The sequence below is a fragment of the Gallus gallus genome, chromosome 14 (assembly GCF_016699485.2).
Source record: "Gallus gallus isolate bGalGal1 chromosome 14, bGalGal1.mat.broiler.GRCg7b, whole genome shotgun sequence".
Lineage (NCBI taxonomy): Eukaryota > Metazoa > Chordata > Aves > Galliformes > Phasianidae > Gallus > Gallus gallus.
In genome coordinates, this window is record NC_052545.1 from 679351 (window position 1) to 702059 (window position 22709).

Below are 22709 nucleotides of genomic sequence, written 5' to 3' on the forward strand. Positions count from 1 at the left end.
GCCCGCACACTGCCGCCCCGCGCGAGGCAGCCGCGCTTCACGCGGGAGGATCGCCCGCTCAGCCCGGCAGGGGGCGCCGTCGAGCGCTGCTCGCCTCGCAGATTCGGGCGCGGGCGCTCGGCTCGCGCGCAAGCGCCGTTGCAACAGTCGCGGGGCGGCGATGGCGGCGCTGCTGGAGCACGAGAGCCAGATCTTCCTGGACCTGTTCCATCAGGACGGGCTGGTGGTCTGCGCCCGCGGGCTCGGCATCGATCGCTTGCTGCTGCGCTTCCTCCGCCTTTACTGCGAACCCGCCAGCCTGGTGCTGGTGCTGAACACGAGCCCCGCCGAGGAGGTGAGCTGAACCCTTCGCGCCCGGCGCCGGGCCGCGGGGCGGGGCGAGGAGGCGGCGGAGCGGGCCGGGCCCGGCAGAGGCCGTGGATTTTGAGGGAAAGTTTGACGCAATGGCTGCCCTGCCGTAGCTGCCTTTGGCAGCGGGTGCTCCCTTTCCAATTCTCCGTCCGTAAGTCGGTGTTAAAATTGCCTCATCTCTTTAGAAGTGCCACGACAACACAGGGGAAAACGGGATGCTAAGAATTCCAGAGTGCCGACGTGCCGTGGGTCACACTTAAGTCCTGTGTGTCTGCTATTGACAATGTGCGGGGCTTTGAGCCACCCGAACAAGGCTGGTGCTTACCCAGCTGTACCGACAAGAAAAGAAGTCCTAACTTTCTTTGGGTAGCGTCTCACGCTGCCATGTTTTCAATTGGTTTGGGGCCGTTTTTCTAAATAAGCGGAACATGCATAATTAAGATTCTCTTGAGATCCATAACGAAGGTCTGTGTTCTCACTGTGCCTGCTGCAGGAGTATTTTATTGACCAGCTGCGGTCGGATGGAGTTGTGCACCTTCCTCGGCGTGTCACCAATGAGATCCCCAGCAACACCCGCTATGAGTTCTACACGCAGGGGGGGGTTCTCTTTGCAACTAGCAGAATCCTCGTGGTTGATTTCCTCACCGACAGAATCCCTGCAAACCTCATCACTGGTAAGAGCTTAATGAAGGAAACGGATGGCTGTTCTGTTTAAAAATACATAAAGCTTAACTCTGTGTGGAGTTCTACTCATGGTGTTGAGGCTAAAGAATTATTTCTTTAATAAGACTTTGGTGAAAGGTGCAAATATGCACTTCCTTTTTTCTTTTAGTCGTCATCACAGAATCACAGGGGTTGGAAGGGACTTCAAGAGATCACTGAGTCCAACCTCCTGCTAAAGCAGGTCCCTGCAATAGGTTGCACTCATTTGCTTTGTTTAATGACACAACACCCACATTCTTTTTAGATAGTGGGTAATGCATCTGTAGGGATTTTGATATCAGTAACCACTTGGAAAACAATCACCAGTGAAATTGCCATTGGCGTAAGAAACGTCTTCACATTGACTGCATTGCTTCCCAAGTAGAAAAATCGTCTGTGCCTGGTGAAGTAGCATCCAGAATACTCTTAGAACACAGCCTGTGATCGAAACCGATTGCCAGTGTGTACGGTTGATAAGCATGCGGTTTTTTGCATTAATGAATTCCTCATGACAACTTTTCCCATCAAATAAAATAACAATGCCTAACTAATCTTCCCCTTGTAACACTTTAGATGCTTTCTGTTATGAAATAACAGTGTTCTAAAGAGTTGGGAAATACCTTGTGACCTTTTGTTGTTGTATAGAACTTGTGCATGCTTGTTCTCCCATGTTCCGTTCCCCCTCTTTCCCTGCTTGCTTTTATATTCTTGTCTAAGGCAGAAGCCCTCTTAAAGCCCACAGAGCCAGTAAATCAGATATTAAGAGCCAGGGATATAAGAATATTTTAGTGTTATATAAATATTAGCGTCATAATAATGGCTGAATACAACTGAATATTGAATGCTCAGATGTATGTAAGTTTTTGCTTCAGAAACTCTCTCTTTCATTTTAGTCAGTATATGAGAAGTTCTAATCTGTGCAACATTTTAAACAGTTTTCATGCTGCAGCCAAAGGACACCATACTCAGTTCTGTTATTTCTAGGTTAAAAAAAAAAGTAAAGTTTTGAGGCGCCCTACTTTGGTTTTGTGTGGATGAAAAGAAGAAACACACTGGAGACTTAAAAAACCAAAACCTCCTGACCTGAAATGACCTAGAGTTGTCCTACTCCACGTAGTGCCACCAGAGGTCAGTGTGACAGCAGCTTTTAGAGATTAAAAGCTCAGCTGAAACGTGTTTCTATTAGAAACATACTGCCTGTAAGTGAGATCGTGCAAAACCAGCAGAAATTTGTTTCTTGGGCAACTAACGTGTTTGCCTCAAAGGCCAAAGGCAGTTTAACTATTGTTTCATTTCTCTGTACTAAAATGCGTACAAAAGTTTTTTCCCAATGCTCATAGCTGTGAATAAAGTTGCTGGTGTAGCCATTAAGTTGAAAATCCCTTCTGTCCACAATTGTGAATATGAATATCAGAAGGAGGAAATAGCACAAAAAATATTTTCAGAAGTTCTTTGAGAATAGTTCAAGTTTTTTGATAATCAAAGAAACATATTCAACAAGTCTATGATTATAGAACTTCTGTAATAAAAGAATTCAGATATCAAACTTGCTCTGTGGTGTTACTGTGTTACATCTTGCATTCAGTCTTCCTCCTTTCAAAAGTTCCAAGTCCAAGTCGTGCTTAAAGAATGAAGCACTGTGGAAGCTACTGAGTCCTGCTACTCGAGCACAGGGTTTTTTCGCTAAAGATCATCATTAACCCAGCTCTGTAACTGAGAGGCTCTGTGGTAATGTAAGTGAGGAGTTGCTAGGTTTCAGGAGAGAGACTGACTTTTTATACAGGCAAACAGGGATAGAACAAAAGGGAACAGCTTTAAACTAAAAGAGGAGAGATTTAGGTTAGATGTTGGGGAAATTTTCAGTCAGAGAGTGGTGAGCTGCTGGCACAGGCTGCCCAGAGAAGCTATGGATGCCCCAGCCCTGGAGGTGTTTGAGGCCAGGTGGGATGGGCCCTGGGCAGCCTGAGCTGGTAGGGGGCAGCCCTGCCCATGGCTGTGGGGCTGGATTTCAATGATCTCTGAGGTCCTTTCTAACCCAAGCTATTTTATGAACCCCCGTAAGCTTGTTTGATGTCATTTTAGAAGGCTGAAATTGTACTTGAACAAAAACAGAAGAGTAAGACAAACTTGGGAAAAATACATAAAGTATTCAGCCTTTCTTTACTACTTTTTAACTTGAAAACCATTTATTTTCTCAGGTGTTTTGGTATACAAAGCACACAGAATCATTGAGTCCTGTCAGGAATCATTTATATTGCGACTTTATCGCCAAAAAAACAAGGAAGGCTTCATTAAAGCTTTTACAGATAATGCAGTTGCATTTAACACTGGTTTTTGCCAAGTGGAAAGAGTGATGAGAAACCTTTTTGTCAGGAAACTTTACCTGTGGCCAAGGTAAGATACCTCTCTACTACACTGAACTTAAAATTATTATGATTGCTACCACGGACTCCTAACAAAATTAATTTTATGTAGGCACACTGCTAGTCTGTATTCTGTATTTGTATTCACAAGCTGATTTCGCTCATTTATTGAAAGAAGTGATTTTAAAAATGCTAAATTTCTCAAGGCGTTTTTGAAAATAGACTCAAGTTAAATCTATAAGAGGCAGAACCTTACAGTATAACTGTCCTTCTAGCCAGTAGAAATCATAGTAGATAGTGATATTTATAATAGCTTAAGAAAAGTGTAATTTATTAAACGTTATCTTGAAGCCATGAAGTAACAGGGGTATGGTCCTGCAATTCTACCATGCACGGAAGGATTTGTTTCCAGTTGTGAAGAAGCTCCATGATTATCTCTGTCTGTGTTTTATTGGTTTGTGTTTAATCAGTTGTTGGGTTTTTCTGTAATCTTCCTCTATGGGTATGTAGTCTGTGAGGAATATTTCTTGATAACTGTTAGAAACTAGGTTGCCAAGCCTGTGGCATGCAGTAAGTCTTTCAGGTGCAGAGCCACAGAGTTGGTCAGTTCAGCTGATCACCCATTCGGTGCTCTTGCGTTGGACCAGGGGTGTGCATATCTGCTCCTTCTGTCCAGTCTAGAATGTGTTTCACTCCATCTCGTGTACTCATGCTCTGCACTGTAAAGTCAAAATTTTAAGTTTTCCTTTTAGCATTACAAAAAAATAGAAATGGACACAGCTAGGGTAGGAAAGGTTGAACACAAGCTAAGGAAGAAAATTTAGAGTTTCTGAACGATGGAGAGACCTGAGGTTGGTAGTGTTCTTCTCTGTTGTCTTCTGTTAGTCAAAATCAGCTAGCACCCATGTAGCAATAGCCTCATTGTTACAACACAGCCCCTATAGCCAGGGACCTGCTGCGTATTATTCAAAGCTAAGGATATCACAGTGTTTGCCAGTGGATCCATGTGATTTCAAAGCGTTTATGAGCCCATTACAGTCTCCTCTTTATGAGATCTTTTGTTTTTACTTCAGGATTTGTTACCTGCAATAACAATGTGAAATCTAGTGCAGTAGTTCTCCAGGGATCAGTCACCAGTGCTATAGGCTCATATGATGAGGATGAAAACAGTTGTAGTCAGGGAATCATCAGGTGGTTTTATGAGACCATTCATCAGACTGCAGTCTTTGTCTCTGTCGAAAGGGTTACGATTTGCATTTAGCCTACTTGTTTACATTTAAATCACTTGTAACTTTAGTTTGTATGAACTTTTTTGAATTATGGTGTCAAGCAAAATATTCGTAAATCTTAATAAGCTGTTTTCCTTGTAGATTTCATATAGCAGTGAACTCATTTTTAGAGAAGCATAAACCTGAAGTGGTGGAAATACACGTGTCAATGACTCCTAGTATGCTTGCTATCCAGACTTCAATCCTGGACATTTTGAATGCGTGTCTGAGAGAACTGAAATGTTATAATCCAGCTCTTGAAGTAGAAGATCTATCTTTAGAAAATGCTCTTGGTAAAGCTTTTGACAAGGTAATCATTTTGATTGTTTTGCTATGTCTTGTAAAGGGATCCCTTTGTAAAGGAATGTAGATCTTCAAACAGTTTGGTGTGCAAACAAAAATATTGTTTGTGAAATAATTAAATTACCAGGAGGTGATGTTACAGTTTGCCAGTAGGATTCTTGGTGAATTGGCATGATTGTTCTTACTTCACTTCGCAGGTTCCTACATCAAAAACATTCTGATTCACAGTATAATAATAGACATAGGTATGCTGCATTCTCACCTTCCTTCCCTGCCCAGTTTTTCTCTTGAATTTCCTACCTGCATTTTCTATTTTCTCTAGTAGATGAAGCATGGTATATAATAGATAACATCCACATGCGTGCAGCTGTTGTATTTTTAACCATCATATATGTGAATTAACTGTGTGTGTGGTGGTGTTACTGGAAGGTCTGCAATATGACTGGCATACTTATGTATACTTTCTGTAGGGTAAAATCATAAATTTCAACATTTGCTCATTAACTGTAATCTAGTCTTGACACGAAATGTTCTGTACTTTAGAAAATCTGGAGGCATTTCTGCACTGTATTCATCTTATGTTAAAAATTAAATGACATTACAATGTTTTCTACTTTACCTAAATAAACAGTCTTAAATATGAAAGGCAGAGGCCAGTGACATATATATTTATATATATGTATATTGAATATTAAATTCATATATATATATATGAGCACATATATATTAAATTAATATTTATATTACCAATTTTTTAATATGGGAAAGAAAATATGTACCGAACACATTAAATTATATATAGCTGCTAACTGTTACTTTGCCTAAGTTTTTTGAATTTTTGAATTCCTGAATTTATGTTAAAAAATCTATATTACGTGTGGTTGGTTTTTTTTTAAGGCATTCCTATCTTGATTAGTATAGTAGATATTTGACATCTTGAACTTTCCAATTTATATTTCTAGACAATACGTCACTATTTAGATCCTCTCTGGCATCAACTCGGAGCTAAGACAAAATCTTTGGTCCAGGATTTGAAGATACTGCGTACTTTGCTACAGTATCTAACTCAGTATGATTGTGTCACTTTCCTTAATCTTCTGGAGTCACTGAAAGCAAGTGAAAAAGCTTTTGGTGAGAATTCAGGTAAGTTAATGCATGAAATACTGAGATGCTGATTCTTTTAATCAACATTCCTAAACATACGAAGGTATCTAATTAGGTTTTATATAACTAGCCATAAGGACGTAGGTTTTTATTGACACATAATGCTTTCATCTGCCCACATAACTGCTGTTACTTAACAGTGTGAGATTTGTATCGTATTTCTGCTTTTTATTTAGCTAGTAGTTACTTAGTGAGCAGGTAGTGCAGGTTGTACAGGTAATCCAGATAAGATATGTGGGCTTGTATTGGAATGGTCTGAATCATGTACAGTTCAAATGTCATTTTCCTTTTGTCTTTAGGTTGGCTGTTTCTTGACTCCAGTACTTCCATGTTTGTAAATGCTCGAGCCAGAGTTTATCGCACTGCAGATGAGAAACTGAATCAGAAGGGCAAAGTCTCTGAAAACAGAGATGTAAAGAAGGAAAATGGTACTCATCATTCCTAATTTTAAATTGGAGAGTGTCACATGATTTTGAACAGTCTGCATATTATTACTTGTGCTGTGGTTCAATACATGGGTCTTACACAGCTCCAGACTTCAGTCAGCTACGTAAGATACCAAGGCATAATCTTTCCTCAAAAACTATGTAATAAAAAACAGAAAGTAATGAAGAAATAAAAGATTCTTCTCACCTTACTCACCTAATCACTAGGAGAGCTTGTATGGGATTGTTCTTGAATTGCATAAGTATTTAGCTTGATCTTATTCATTTCATATGAAGGGAGAAGAAGCTGCCATTAGTTTAATTTAAAATGCACAGATACATATTCAGGAGTTTCAGAATTGAAGGACAAGTGAATACTTTAACTTTTTGCTTCATTAAAGCATTTTTCCCTATTTTTAAATGTTTATAATTTTAATGAGTGTTCTTGAGCCCCCTCAGTATAACAAGTTGCGTATGTAGGCTATTGATTATTGTCCTTGCCAACAGCTATCATGCTATGACATTGAACCATTAAAGTTCTGAAGAGTATTTTGGCTTGTAAAAGCTGCTGTGTTCAATTGTACTTTGTTTCAGAACTGAAAAGGGAATTGGTTCTAGAAAGTAACCCAAAATGGGAAGCTTTGAGAGAAGTACTCAATGAGATTGAAAATGAGAATAAGAACAGTGAAGACCTCGGTGGTCCAGGTGAGAGGATATTAAATTATCTTAATAGTTTTAAATATAATAATTTGTGGACTTAATTAGGACAAAGTGTTTATGTAGAAGTATTTGGTTTTAAAACTACTACAAAAACTTTACACATTAAAATGTGACCTTTCCCAGAATAGAGTCAAACCAAAAGCTGAAGGTGGCTACCAGTGGTTTGTGCTGGTGCTTCCATTTGCTGGAACCAGATGACTTCTCTACCACTGTAACCTTGGCCTTGCACCTGATCTCTATGTTATAACATTTTCATAGATGTCTTCCTGTTATCTCTTACCCAGTGTGTTTCTAACTCCTTTTCTGCTTTTCCTGTTATAGGAAGCTTTATTTTAGGAAATTGTGAGGGTAAAAAAGTGCTCTTTTCTCCCACCCACAGTGTTCTGATTGTGGATAAGAACCAGCTCTCTTGCCTAGTGCTGTAGGAGTTTATCTGAGTCAGCTAGCAGAGAATTGTTATTTAGGGCCCACAACTGTCAATAATACTGTGTGAAACATGCATTTTTTAGAATCCCTGACACAGATGACAGAGGCCGAAAACTAGAACAGTCCCAATTAAGTACTCTTATTCTGCATAAAAAAGATTTTTTATATATATATGTATAAAAAAGTTGTCTGCTTCAGTATATACTATATTTGCGTTCTTTCAAATGATTAAAAGAAAAAAACTGATTTAGATGGTGTGAGAATAAGGAATGCTGAACTTCCATTAACCTCTGATCTTGTTTGGTATAAAATGTGGTGTAATTCAAACTTCCTGTAAGTCCACAGCAACTGTGACCACCAACTGTAAAGGCATTTGGCAGGCATGCTTCTAGGATCATTAATAACAGTTTATATGATCAAGATGTCTTGTGGCTGGATAAAAGGAATTATAGTGTAACAGATTACAAACATTATGTTGTTTCTTGACTGCAGGACAAGTTCTTATTTGTGCCAGTGATGACCGAGCTTGTGCACAGCTCAGGGAGTATATTACTGATGGAGCAGAAGCCTTTTTAATGAGACTGTATAATAAAACACTTGGAAAGGATGAGAAAGCTGGAGAAGTGTGGATAAAGGACAGAAAAGTGGTCAAGTCCAAAGGAAATGCCAGACCAGACACAGGACCTCAAGCCAAAAAAGCCAAACTCTCTACTGGTTCAAAACAAAACAAACACAAGAAGCAGCATGACCAAACTGTAGTCCAAATGATAGGGAAAACTAAGGAGGAAAACAGAGAGGAGTTGGATGTGGAAGATAACAAAGAATTAAATGGAAGCCAAGAAGGCAGTATTGAAGAGACCTTTCCTGAAGATTTCCCTGTGAAATTACCCTCAGATTCCTACTATGGTATTTTCAAAAACCCGCTCACAATTATTCATCCACTGTACGGTTGCAGTGATCCCTACGCTCTTACTCGGGTGCTGCATGAAGTAGAGCCAAGATATGTTGTACTGTATGATGCAGAACTAACTTTTGTTCGGCAGCTGGAAATCTACAAGGCAGGCAGACCTGGGAAGCCTCTGAGGCAAGTTGACTTGGTGCTAATCGAGCATGCAGTTGGTTAAATTTTTATCTTGAAAGAACAATAAAATCTATTGCCCACTTCTGGCAATCCACTCTTGTTGAATCCCAAAGTTTCAGTAAGAGTATATGACGTTGGTAAAAGACGGAAAATGAGATAGAAATTTTTCAGGCAGTTAGTGCTTCTAATCTTAAATATCTGTCAACTTTTTCTTTTTTTTCCTCCAAACCTGTAGGGTTTATTTCCTCATCTATGGAAGCTCAACAGAAGAACAGCGCTACCTCACGGCCCTGAGAAAAGAGAAGGAGGCCTTTGAAAAACTAATTCGGTAACAATTAGCGTATTATCTACATTATTCATTTTTCACATTGTTTCCTTATGTGCTTATATTTTAAATGGTTTTTACCAGTGAGAAGACTTTAAATAAGCTACCCAGCACAACTGGTATTTTTACTTAATTGTCTATGAATTTCATATTGGAAACTGTTTTTGTCTGCAGGTAACACATAAGATATTTCTAAGGTTTTCATAACTTAAGTAGTGTTCAGGAGCAAAACAATTATTTTCTTAGACATTGTCTTCTTATACTACTAGCTTGTACTTCTAGTTCTAGTCATTAGTTCTTTTGTTTCATATGCTCTAAAAAGCTCTAACAATAAAAAGACACTTGGAAGTGCTAAAAATTGAGAATAAAAGTCTAGAATCTAGCCCAATCTGGATTGCGTTTCTTGTCAGGTTTTCAATTAGCATTCAACTCTATGTAATTTTGCATCTTGCTGAACATTTATGTATTTTGATGTATTGACATTTCACTGCAGTTTTTAGTGATTCTTGGCTTATGGTTCCTCAGAGAAAGAGCCAGTATGGTTGTTCCTGAAGAAAGAGAAGGAAGAGATGACACAAACCTAGACCTAATAAGAGATGTTAAGCCTGCCTCTGTTTCCACTGACACACGCAAAGCAGGTAAGCAGTTCTGAAGTTAAGCTTGCAGCTCCGAGCTGTGAAAAAGGCCTGTAACCTGCTGTGGTTGAATGTCGTCCAAAACATGTGGGTGGGTGATGGAGGCACACTGATTCTGCATTCCTGATGGGGATCAAATAGTATCTGCCTTAGTCCATCTCTCACTTCCTTGTCTGTGAAATAACAAAGAAAAATATAATTCATTGAAAAGAAACTATTGCTTAATTAGTATTTTACCATTAAGATGAGATAACATTTGGACTATTTCTGGACAGCTGGTTGATTATGAGACTAATACTGCCTGTAGCGAGGTGGAGAGAAATAAAAACAGTGCTTCCATTATGCAGTGTGCTTCAGGGAAGGTATAGTCAAAGGTCATGAGGACAGGTTAACTCTATTTGTTTTGCCCTTTAGGTGGACAGGCACAGAAGACTGCTCAACAGACTATAATAGTGGACATGCGGGAATTTCGTAGTGAGCTTCCATCACTGATTCATCGTCGTGGTATTGACATTGAGCCTGTTACTTTGGAAGTTGGAGATTACATTTTAACTCCTGATATCTGTGTAGAGCGAAAAAGTATCAGCGATCTTATCGGTTCCTTAAATAATGGAAGATTGTATACGCAATGCATTTCTATGTCACGTTACTATAAGCGACCAATTCTTCTGATTGAATTTGATCCTAACAAACCTTTCTCCTTGATTCCACAAGGCTCCCTACGTCAGGAGATTTCCAGTAGTGATGTTACTTCTAAACTGACCCTTCTCACACTCCACTTCCCTAAGTTACGTATCCTGTGGTGTCCCTCACCCCATGCTACTGCTGAACTGTTTGAAGAGTTAAAACAAAACCGTCCACAGCCTGACGCAGAAACTGCAATGGCAGTCACAGCAGATTCTGAAACTCTTCCTGAGTCAGACAAGTATAACCCTGGTCCTCAGGACTTTCTATTAAAAATGCCAGGTGTTAATGCAAAAAACTGCCATGCCTTAATGAACCACGTGAAAAGCATTGCTGAGCTGGTGACACTGTCAAAGGACAAACTCTGTGAAATTTTGGGTAATGCCGCCAATGCCACACAACTCTTTGACTTCATTCACATGACCTACAAGGAGGCGCTATCTAAAGAAAAAAACAAAAGATGACTAATGGGACTGACCAGCATATGTTATAGATAAGCTTTTCCTGCACAGTACTGTGGCAGGATACATGAAATATTTTTAGAAATACCCTCTAAAATAAGCAGCTGTTCTCTGCAAGTGCTGTCCCATCAGGTTTAGTATCTGAGCTAGTTATTACTGAAGGCTGGTTTCATGAGGAAAATTTTTAATACAGAAATGCAAATGATTGTTATTTCTACAGCACTTTAACATTTTATAATAACACTGAATGAACTAAATTCTTCATCAAGCCCATTAAAGTTAAGTGCTAAGTCTTACTGAAAGAGATGTTTCCTTTTGAAAGATATGTCTTGTTAAAGCTAAAAGCTCTTTCACCTCATTTCCTTTAAAGTAAAATATAGGTATACCATTGGGACTATTCTTTTATGACAGCACATCTCCTCTCATATAATGCAATGGCTTTCTGGGTAAGGTTTTCCAAAAGAATTAACAGTTCTGCCAATGTTGTCTTCTTTTCATATCCTATTCACTTGCATTTTTATGTCTTAAGTAGAGCATCTGTCAGTGAATTCAGTAAAGCTGGTGTCACCTGGAAGATATCTTAGCATTTGGTGCAGCATAAAGCAGAGAGGAAATGGGATTATTTTGATAGTTCGTGAATGTTTACATTGCTAAAAAGCACATATTATGCACTTAGCTTTGATGTGACAGCAATGCAGCAAACTGCAATTGCCAAAAAGATTGATCATTACCAATCTGTCATTACATGCTAATGTAATCACATTAGCTGTTTACAAACTCTTAATTATCTGTAAAGACTTGCATATGTATATTTTAAAATTTTAATGACAGATCTATACGCTCTCACAATTAAGTAAATTATTAGTTTTCTGTTCAAGCTCAGTGAAGACCTGATGTGCAATTTCAGATTTAATGTTTGCTGTGCATCTGAAGTGTCAATTACAAACTTGTTAATTTACAGTCTGAGCTGTGAGATTTTGAAAATGAACTTTTTTTCTGCAGATGCGCATTTCACCAATAAGATGATTCATAACAAAATTAGAATTCATTAATTTAAAAAATAAATTATTCTAACTGTACATACCTCTTGCTTCTGCTTTCCCTGTATTGAGATCAGAACATTTTTTTGGTGTGTAGCTAAGATTAGGGTTTCTATTGCTGTACATGCTGCTTTTTTTCCATTTAGTATATAAGTCCTTCCACAAGGCATTTGCTTATTCAGAGCAATAAGGCCAGAAATGTTCTGCATAGAGAATGCCTGAACAGTGGTGCTAGGATACCAGAAAACTGAACTAAAAATATAATTGTCCTGAATGTGTGTCTTAAGGAACTTGGCTCAAAAAAAGGGGAGTTGAACAACCTTTGAAAACATGTATTGTTTGTGCATTTGCATCATTAAGATGTTAAACAAATGGGGTTTTTTGCTGTTTTTCAGATTGGCAGGACTGACACCCAGTATTGCACAGCAGCTTTGTCAGTACTTTTTTTCCTTAGGTTTGTGTAAGGTGAAAATAAAGGCTATGTGAAGATGTTGTAAAGCCTTTGCTGCATTAATTATATGCTAGATCAAAGTCATATACATATATTATTTGATTGCACTGCATATTATTTAATAGATATTGTTTGAGTGGAATTTTTGTAACTATTTTCTATTGCAGTTTTTTTCTTTAATATATGCTGCAGTTATTGTTGTATGGTATTGCTCCTTTTGTCTGGATATCTTTATGAGGTTTGGTTACAGTCTAGGTTATAATAATCTCTGAGGGCACATTAGTGGTTTGTCCTTCTGAAGCAGTAGTAACCAACTGGTAAGAAAGGTGGGAGATGTCTCATGTCATGAAACCACCTAAAGTTGAAATAACGAAGCCAAGGAGTCATACTTCACCTACAAGCAGCCAAAGAAAAACAAAAAAAACCATGGAAAAATGATGAAAATCCTTTGGATGCATTCTCTGACCTTATGGTGTTCTTTAGCATTCTTTCACCAAAAGCGATGAATTTTGGGTATCTTGTCATTTCTTGACTCTTAACTTTGTGCTTGTTTATTTAAAATTAAAAGTCAATATGTAAAATTGATAGGTTTTATATGCTTTTTCGATGAGGATGTTAAGTTACCAAATTGCTTGTTTCTACACTTTGTCCCAGGCTTTGCTTGCTTGACGTTTCCTCTCGTAACAACAAAGCCAGAATCTCTTTGAAACAAAGGCAGCTTGTATTGGCAAAGGTTACTTTGCACAAGATAGGTTACATTGTAGTTCCTGTATCTAAATTATCTGGATACTGTTCCGAGTAGTGGTAGCAGTTGCAATTTTTAGCTACAAAGGCCACCGTTGTTTTTTACTTGCCCCTGTTGTCAGAGTGGTTCCTTCCAGAACAAACAAAATCTTCAAAATTATTTTTTCTGTATAAGCATGTTGCAGTCAGGCATTTCTAGTGCCAGCGATATTAACTGCTTTCAAATGTATGCTTGCAAAACTTGAACACAAGCCAGCTGCAGAGAAACCCATGCTGCTTGTACAACATACGGCCGTACTGTAGAACAGCGACTCCTAAAAGAAGTACAAAAGCTTGAATGTGAGGGCTTTGTGACTGAGCCTTCCTCATTCTCAGTGATAATATAACCACAAATAATTTTCAAAAAATATTTCTCTTGACTTTTCTTTTAGTCATCTCGAATTCCACTTCTGTGACTGGAGAACAGAATCCAAAAGCAAGTGTGTGCCAAAAAAAAGCTATTAAACAAATACATAATTTCTGTGCCAAACAGCATAAAGAAATACTGAGAATTGCTACAGAACTGTGTTGGCTTCCCAATTGACAATTTTTATTTCAAGCTCCATAAGCTGGATGCTACCATATGTACCATGAGCCTTAACAAAGCTTCTAGAAGGATCTGCTCCATGATCTTCCCAGGCACAGAGGTGAGGCTCACCAGCCTGTAATTCCCCGGGTCTTCCTTTTTCCCTTTCTTAAAAGTGGGAGGAATGTTTCCCTTTTTCACTCACCAGGGACTTCATCCAACAGCCACGATTTTTCAAATATGATGAGATCCCCCAGCCTCCTCTTCTCCAGGGGCTGGCAGCGCCAGGACTGCACAGCTGCACTTTAGGTCCATGTTGCATGCCCACAGCATCGTTTGAAATTAGTTTAAGTAACATCTTATGGCTTCTTTGAAACTTAGTTCCCATGACTGCTATGTTTGCATTATTTTCAGATTCTCTCTTAAACTTTCATCTTTCTTACATCTTTCCTATGTTTGTTTTCTTTTATTTTCCTTCTCTTTTCCTAACTTGATGTCTGTCTGGGTTCTCCAGTTGTCTGTCCTCAGGAATGCTGCTTCAGTATTACTGCAGTCTGTAGCATCTACTCTGCAGAATTAACGTGGAGCTCTTCTCAAGACTGACTGCACTGGATCCTTGTCCAGTACTCAATAGCCAGGGACTTAGATCTGCAACATGTACTTTATTTTCACGTTGGTCTCAGACTCAAGGTGTGACTTAGTTGGAAAACTGACATTTAGAGAAAACACAGAGCAGCAGCCCATTGGCAGTTCTTGCTAATAAACTTTTTTTTCCCTTTTGAGTATTATGTTTTTGGAAGCAGATTAACACCAGACTAAATATAGATAATTAGTTGGTGGTATAGGAAATAATGAAATTTTCAGAGCATTTTTTGCACACAACAAAATTCTTGGAATCTTAAGCATAGATAGCAGAATTCACAAAGTTTCTTGTGACATTTATGTCTCATATCCTTTTATTGCACCAGAGTAATACAACTGTCAAATTTTTAGAGCCTAAAATAACTCATATTCCATGCATTGTTACATATCAGGACTGAGAAGACCTAAACCAACAAAGACTATTAACACATATTACACTTCCAACATCCACTCAAGTCTTCTTTAACAATCAAACCCCTCTACCTCGCTCTTCTTCTTGCTAAGGTAAACTTACTCCCTGCTTCATCTTTAAAATCAGTGAAAATTAAAAGTTGGAAAAAAGAATCAGAAAAAAACATAGCAATCACTGTATACATGTATTAAACTATTACCTGATTCTAACTGCCAACACGTACTTTTTTTTTTTTTTTTTTTTTTACAGATGCATTCAGAAGTGTATCAATCCACTTTTTTTTGTTTTAGTAACTGACAGTGTTGCACTCTATTATTAAGGCTTGAAGCCTGGAAGTCTAAGATGAGAGAGATTCCTCTTACAGAATGGACACATTCAGATCACCTTCAGCTCTACCACAACAACAGAAATCTAGACATCCTCCAAGAGTCCTGCCTGTCCAAATTAAAAAAAACAGCTAGAAACTTCTGAGGACTGTTCTACTGCACACCTCAGTGTGTCAAGTGCTAATCTATAAAAAAAGTCTTTTCAGACGGCAAAGATATTTCAACTGCTGCCTTGATCATACTTCATATAACCAAAAGCATTATATTGCACATCACTCGCTGACGGATCATAATCAGGATTTTTTTTTTCACTAATATTTCCTTCACATGAACATTTGAACAAATAATTGCAATCTTAATCTTTTCCACAATGTGTTACAAACAAAAAACTGGGATTATTTTTTCTTTCTCAGCCCCATTGGCTTCTTAGGGATTCCTGCCATATTTCAGGTGGCTTAAACATCACGTGTAAGCAAATAGATCCTGTACATCTTTGATGTCTGTCTCTGAAAAGGACCCTGAAAAAGCTAAGTCCATCCTGTTTCTATATATAAAACCGTTTGTTTAATTGGTGCACTAAGAATAAATAATGAGGTAATTCTGAAGATCATTGCCAGAGCAGTCAACGAGAATTGTTTCTAAAACTGAGAGCTACCTCCCCTCCCTAGTGTTTTGGGTGGGATTTTGTATTTGTTTGTTTGTTTGTTTTTTGTTTTTGTTTGATTGTTTTGTTTTCTGAAATGGTTTCATAGTCTGAAGATGCACAGCCTTTTATCCAAATGCAAGCTCAGAAACAGAACACTATTTCAAGAACTGTTGAACACATTCTGCACATAGGTGGATTTCTGGGGTGTTTGTTTACTGAGGATAAAAATTGTTAAAAGCTTTAATCCAAACCCAGAATGTGAGGATTCTAACCAGACTGGTGGGGAGTACTCTCAGTCAGTTAGGGAAGACAATCATCACATTTTTTTCAAAGGAAATGAACAGAAACTTTACAGCTTACTAACTGCCCCAAACCAAGAATAGTTAATAAGTAATATTTATGAAAAATGTTGTTTTCAACCTGGAGTACAAGTAATTTCCTAAAGAAAAATCAAGCCTAGAAAGAAAAGCAACCTTGTGCTCTTTGAAGTCATACAAAAAGACGTGAAAAGTCAAACTCAGAAATCAGGGTGTAAGAAGTCACAGAAGGAGAGTTAAGGCAAGAGTTGGTGAACAGCGCTCATTGAGACTGATGTACGAGCTTAATGAATGGCCACATACAGAATCACAGAATGGCTTGGGTTGGAAAGGACCCCAAGGATCATCAGGTTACAATCCCCCTGCCACAGGCAGGCTGCCAGCCACTAGATCAAGCACCAGACCAGGCTGCCCAGGGCCCCACCTAACCTGGCCTTGAACACCTCCAGGGACGGAGCATCCACAACCTCTCTGGGCAGCCTGTTCCAGCACCTGACCACTCTCAGTAAAAAAATTCCCCCAACATTCAATCTAAATCTTTCCTCCTTAAGTTTAAAGTATTCCCCCTTGTCTACCACTATCTACCCATGTAAAAAAAGTTGATTCCCCTCCTTTAAGCCCAGTTCTTTCAGCCTATCTGCATAGGAGAGGTGCTCCAGCCCTCTGATCATCTTCATGACCCTCTTCTGGACTCCCCCCAACAGTTCCACATACATTTATGTCTTGGTCCATAAGGACAAGTACACATTATGTGCAGCATTATGGGAGAGAGAGAGCTGAAATCTGAGCTGGAGCTCTCCAGCTGAATCACAGCTGCAGCAGCACAAGTATTGCTGATGATAAAACTAGGTTGCACAACTCAACCAGCCACATAGCGCTCATCCCAAGCAGAAAAGGGACATGAAAAGGATGGTGCTTAAAAGGTAGGAGGAACATGAATAATTACTTTTCAGGGAGAGCAAAATGATGTGATCACCTTCAGATTTCCCCCATTTGTTGCTAAGCAGCATACTTTAGTCACAAGCTTTGACTTACAAAATGAACGGCAGCCTCCGCACATTTTGCTATTTTTACATTTTGAACTGTTCTTTTCCCAAGTTCTCATTATAACAAATAAAAATGCTTAAGCAAAATAAAATGGCCAAGAGATATCTGAACCCCTGGGGAAAAGGTCTTCATTACTGCCTGGGACAAACAGGTCATGGACTCTCCAGTCTCCAACAGGGAATTAGGAGACCCATCATCTCTCCTAGTTAACATAGTACGTGCTTCTTGCTTCTCAGGACAGAGCTTTACATGACAAACAGAACTCACATGATGTAAAAAGTGAGAATATCATACAGTTAGTTTTGCAAATTCATTTTCAGTTTTCAATTTGCACAAACAAATCCCAAGGTTTTTCCTCTGGTGGTGGTGAATTAATTGCATTAATTCTTTCAATGTGTATTAAGGATGTTTTTGCAGTGACCAGACATGCATTTGGTGCTCTGGGCATTCTAACAGAAATTAAATCAACTCTGTGTGAGAAATTCTCTCACTTAATTAGCCATAAGCAGCTGGCTGCCCGTGCTCCAAGACTGAACACCAGACATCCCCACAGCAGATATCCTCTCGTCAAATGCTTGGGTGCACTACCAGAAATTTCAGCAAATTCTAATTCTCAAAGACCAAGGGAAGCAATTGACAAGGAGTTCAGGATCTTTCATAAACTGTAGCCTATTAAGAAACCACACTTAGCTCTCCTATTTCTGCAATTCAAACACATTGCACTTGCAACTCAGTTAAACAACAGGAGCAGCCACTTTAAAGTATGAATTTACCATCAGCTCCATCATCTTTGATATTCACAAAAATGACCAAATTTTGAAGTAAGGTAATGCTGGGAGTCCTGCGGACTACGTGATACGGAGCAGAAGATGCTTTCTGAAAAGGGAAAGAATTTATTCTGTAGTTTCAGCAGGGCTTTTCCTGTATTTCTAAAGAAAGGACAGAACATTTTTGCAAGGCCTGCTAAACTGACATCATGCTGACAAATAATATTCCTTCTACCTAGTCCCTTTACTGGATATCAGTAAAGGAGACAATAAGTATTACCATCAAGGGCTTTTCTTTGTTTGTTTGTTGTCATTGGCAGGAAGATTGAATAGAGATTCTGGAGCCCCCTGTGGAAATACAGAATCTATTATCAGCTCAAACCTTTGGGAAATAAACTGCCTAAAATGATTGAAGTGCAGAGATAATAGGTATTTGCTAATGTATCTCCCAGTTAAAGACCTACCCAAAGAAATGGGAACTAATCTCTTTGGACAGTGAAAATAAGGCAAGCACCTCCACAGTGTTAATAGAAAACTTCCCTCTTGTTTGGACACGATCAAAATTCCCTACAAGCAACTTCTGCAGCCACAGCCTCCCAGGCTTCACTTGGCTTCCTTTGTGGACTATGTATGCTCCATATACATGCTGGAAAAACTGGAATTACTTTCTCACAAAAATACCTGCAGCAATGAAGAAGCATTATAAAATGCTCTTCTCACTAAATGGATCCTAATAGCACATAATTAAAATCCTTACAGGCTAATCATTCAGTAAGTGCTAATTGTGAGACAACAAACTCATACACTGTGTACTAGTTGGAACCTGAGCAGGAAAAGAAAAAAAAAAAAAGAAGTGGTTCATTGGTGCTCCTGGGTAAAAGCAGATTTACAGAAACTCCGAAATACATCTCTCTTTATCCCATGCACAGAAATGTGTTTTATGGGCACAAACATATTGTTTCCTGTACTTCCATGAAGGTATATTTCCAACATGTTCTACAGTGGTATCCAAAGAAGTCTGAACAGATTCAAGACAGTGATTAAAAAAATAAAGAAAATTACATTTTTATGGTAAGTATAACTCACTTCTGTAAAGTGGCATGAAGGTATGACACACTTCATCTGAGAAGGTGCTACTTGTGGTTGGCAAGGTAACTCGTGAATAAAAGCTTGTCTCTAAGGCTGCACAAGTTTGGCCACAATTCAAAGTCCTTCAGTTCCTTGTGTTTAGAAGATAGAAGCTTCAAGTGCTTTCTAGAGAAGGATGCCACAAATGAGCATCACACTGCCTGCAGACAGGGATGACGAAAAAAAAGCATTACCTGAATATATACACCAACTCTCTTTTTAAATTATTTGCTAAAATTTACACTACTACTGCAAATGGGATTCTACTGAGTGAAATTCCTCCCCAGGATGTGTGTGATTCCTTGATGTAGTTACCAAATACTTACATATCAGAAAAACAGATCAGAAGACCTGCTGAATACAGGCATGTCAAGACAGCGTGTTCCTATAAACAACAGTAGCAAGTTCTGACTTATAGCCAGTCAGCCACTTGCACTGGTTATAGCATTTGCAACAGTGAAATTATCAAACTCACATATGGCCTTGCTTTCTACAACACTGAGAATGAAACCTCTCTTTCTGATATGCTTAGGAAAGAACTGCTGGGAAGCTTTTGGAAAATGCAAATGACTGAGGTGTCACACTGCATTAAGACTTTTACAGCTACACCCCAAACAGTGACACGGGACTTCGCCAGCACGGTGTGTACTTGACAGGGCTTTGAAATGCGTAAAAACAATATTATTGATGTTAATTTGATAATTCTGTGCTAATTACATTAATTACAGGATATGTTTATTGTGTGCTTTAATGAACATTCTCCCATTAACAAAACTGAACAGTATCTACACTTCTAGAAGAAATCCTTTATGTAATATGTTATAGAACCAAAAGCATACATCATTTCTGTTTCTTTAAACACTATCCTTCCCTAAAATACAGCTTTCAATTCCACAATGAAATGAATACTTGTCATACGTCACAAATATTTACATTTGAGCAATATTTGGTTTTTAAAGAACTGATACCCTATTATTTGCCTGTTTTTCATAACTAGTAGTTTATTGCAACAAAACAGAGCTGCAATAGAATGAAAGTGAGGTCTCTCAAACAGCTTTACTCTACTAGTTAAAATTACTCCACCTCCGTTCACTGTGCTTACTTCTGTTGCAAGTAGAGGAACACTGAGTTCATTGTTACTCTTGGAGGCAAATGTCAAGTTCTGTAACTGAACTTCCCTGCAGCGAGAAGGAAGCGTAACAAATATTTGTGCTCAAGACAAGAGAGGTGGTGCTCAAAGTCAAGAGCTGTTGTGATGCGTTGGACAATTTCCACTGAGATTGTATGGGAGATACCATTTTCAAGAAGTTATTTGATTCTTTAAATGCATCTTCCTTTCCATGCATTGGCTAGTGTCCAAGCACCTTCAGGAAATGAGCATCAATTGCACTTAATATGAACATTTTTATACTTTTTTCCTGATACTTCCTTTCATCAGGTTTCCAGCACTACACAGTATTGCTTACCACGTAAAACTCAGTAACTGCACAGTATCAACCACATCTGTACCATTCTAATATATTAATTACTGATGCTTTAGTGCTTGCACAAGTTGAAATAAATAGAATAATCTAAGCTGAATACAACAATGGAGATTTTGCACCTCTTGCATAAGAACGTGCTTGTTTCAATATATAATGTATTATCTGTAAATAGGTAAAGCATTTTTGAACAAATTACATAATTTCTATTTTTTACACAAGACAGAAACATGGATAAATGCTGCTGTCACCTGAAATCACAATCTTTTTTTCTCTGATTTTGCAGCACTATGAATTATTTGGCTAACTTAAACATAAAACAAAAAGGTGAAGAGGCAGACTGAACTTTGCCAACTTCATCTCTCCATAGCAAGGGGGTTGCTTGTGCTTGTTCTGAGGAAAACAGAAAATAAATATCTTCTTTGTGAACGGACACCAACTTCAGTAAGATGAAAACAGCAAATATTCTTATTTTTCACTGTATTCAAAGGGGGAAAAAAAGACATAACCTAATTTCTTTGGCGTAATTATCTGACAGCTCATCTTCAGTATCAATCTCACTCAAAATTCTTCACTAGAATTTAAATGCATTGGTTTCCCCCATTACTTTTGATTTTGTGTACACCAATGAATATATAGGTGCATATCTTTTTGTTGTTTAATTCTTAGTTTTCCTAGAACTCTCTAGACTAACTTCTTACTCACAAAACATTAAACAATATGGATTTTAATGGGGAAAAACCAAACATTTAGTCATTTTGATGAATGATGTAGGCATGGCCATTGTGATGGCCTGGTGAAGCCTCCTTGATTTGTCCTTAAAACTGAATGCAAAAGACAGACAGCCACGGGTTCAGTTGAACCCTTGGTTTGTGCTGAAACTCAAACAATAAGAATCAGTTTGCAAATGTAGCTCATTAGTAACTACAAATTTCTGACTGTGGGAAAAGTGTCTTTTTGGGGAAAAAGTTCCTTGAACTAAAGGAACTGCAGAGGGTTTTTAAGGTGTGTGTCTTCCTGCCTCCCTGTAACACATATCACTGATACTTGTTCTGCCACCTTCATTAATGACAACAGCTGTTTGGTCATATGTAATAATTTGCCCTGAGTTTAGAGTATCATTTCTCTATTAATATGATTAATATCATAGCCCCTGTGCCAGATATTACTGCTAGAAAAGGGAAAGTTTAGAAATAGATTACTTCTATTTAATTTCACCTTGCTTTGTAATCCTGATTTATTAAATGGCACACATCATGGTGCGTACATATTAGTAGTTGCTTGCACTGCCAGTTCTAACAGCAGACTCACATCTGAACTGTTTTATTCAGAGGCTGACAGAATTGAATCTGGAGTCAACCACAGGTTTTAATGAGACATTCATGCAGCACATTGTTGCTTCCAGGTCATTGCTGGTTTTAGTTTGTTTCTGAATTTGGTTAAAATCTGATTAAGTAACTCTAATTTAGAGGGACGTGCAAGTTATGCACCCTAGTTTAAAAGGCAAAACAATTAATCTCCCTTCCAACCCACCTAATTCAAACAAGCCACGTTTGAAATGTCCAAGTCTGCAATGAAGTATAGCAGAGTGTTTAAAACGGTATGAAATTTTAAAACTCCTTCATGTACGTGCATGTTCTGTTGAATGAAGGCACCAAATCTCGTGAGAGCCAGGAACCAAATCGGGCTTGGAGGCCTCAGCCAGCCGCAGCCTCCTGGCGAGCTCCGCGGCACCAGAGCCGGCAGCCAGCAAACAAATACACACCTCAGCCTCGGGCTGTTCTACACGCGGCAGCTCAGCCCTTGATCTCCGCTAAAAAGCGCAGAATAGAACCGGAGCTGCCAACCACAGCCCCGCGTACGCGCAGACTCGCCCCGTGCTAACGGGAGGAACGCCTCATTTTCTGAGCTGCACCTTTTCACGCTCAGGCCGGGATCCCGTCACCTTTTCCGAGCAGAGTGCCGTTTCCCTCTCAGCTGCTGTGACGCTCGGTAAAACTCAGACGCCTCAACCTTTTAACGCTACGGCCGCGGCTCCACCTCGCTCCTGCACGGCGCGGTCTGCAGTCGCGCGCCGGGCCTTCCCTCTCACCTCAGGCCTCCGAGGGAGCGCAGCTCCCCACGGCCGCACCTCACGGCGCAGCGCCGCGGCCACCCGCGGGAAGGAGGGCGGTCCCCGAGCGCGGGTACCGCCTTGGGGCGGAGCCAACGGCCACCGCGGAGAGCGGCGGCGCC

General features: G+C 39.2%; 1 protein-coding gene and 1 long non-coding RNA gene across 4 annotated transcripts; one reads left to right on the top strand and one right to left on the bottom strand.

The window, feature by feature from the left end:
* Nucleotides 1-145: 145 nt before the first annotated feature.
* ERCC4 (ERCC excision repair 4, endonuclease catalytic subunit) lies at nucleotides 146-12984 on the top strand. Of its 2 annotated transcripts, NM_001318411.2 has the most exons (11): nucleotides 146-334; nucleotides 845-1025; nucleotides 3252-3447; nucleotides 4787-4994; nucleotides 5950-6130; nucleotides 6451-6579; nucleotides 7171-7281; nucleotides 8215-8806; nucleotides 9039-9131; nucleotides 9654-9766; nucleotides 10178-12984. In NM_001318411.2, the coding sequence occupies exons 1-11, from the start codon at nucleotides 161-163 to the stop codon at nucleotides 10909-10911; spliced, it is 2712 nt and encodes a 903-aa protein (NP_001305340.2). In that variant the 5' UTR covers nucleotides 146-160; the 3' UTR covers nucleotides 10912-12984. The 2 variants fall into 2 exon arrangements, with proteins under 2 accessions (NP_001305340.2, XP_025010824.2); XM_025155056.2 differs by lacking the exons at nucleotides 146-334; nucleotides 845-1025 and adding an exon at nucleotides 2038-2181.
* On the bottom strand, nucleotides 8805-22633 carry LOC107054576. Of its 2 annotated transcripts, none has more exons than XR_001468973.4 (3): nucleotides 22390-22633; nucleotides 9709-9936; nucleotides 8805-9093 (listed from the first exon to the last, which is right to left on the bottom strand). It is a non-coding gene; the product is annotated as an uncharacterized LOC107054576 (long non-coding RNA). The 2 variants fall into 2 exon arrangements; XR_005839825.2 differs by having other exon boundaries at nucleotides 18952-22633.
* Nucleotides 22634-22709: the final 76 nt, after the last annotated feature.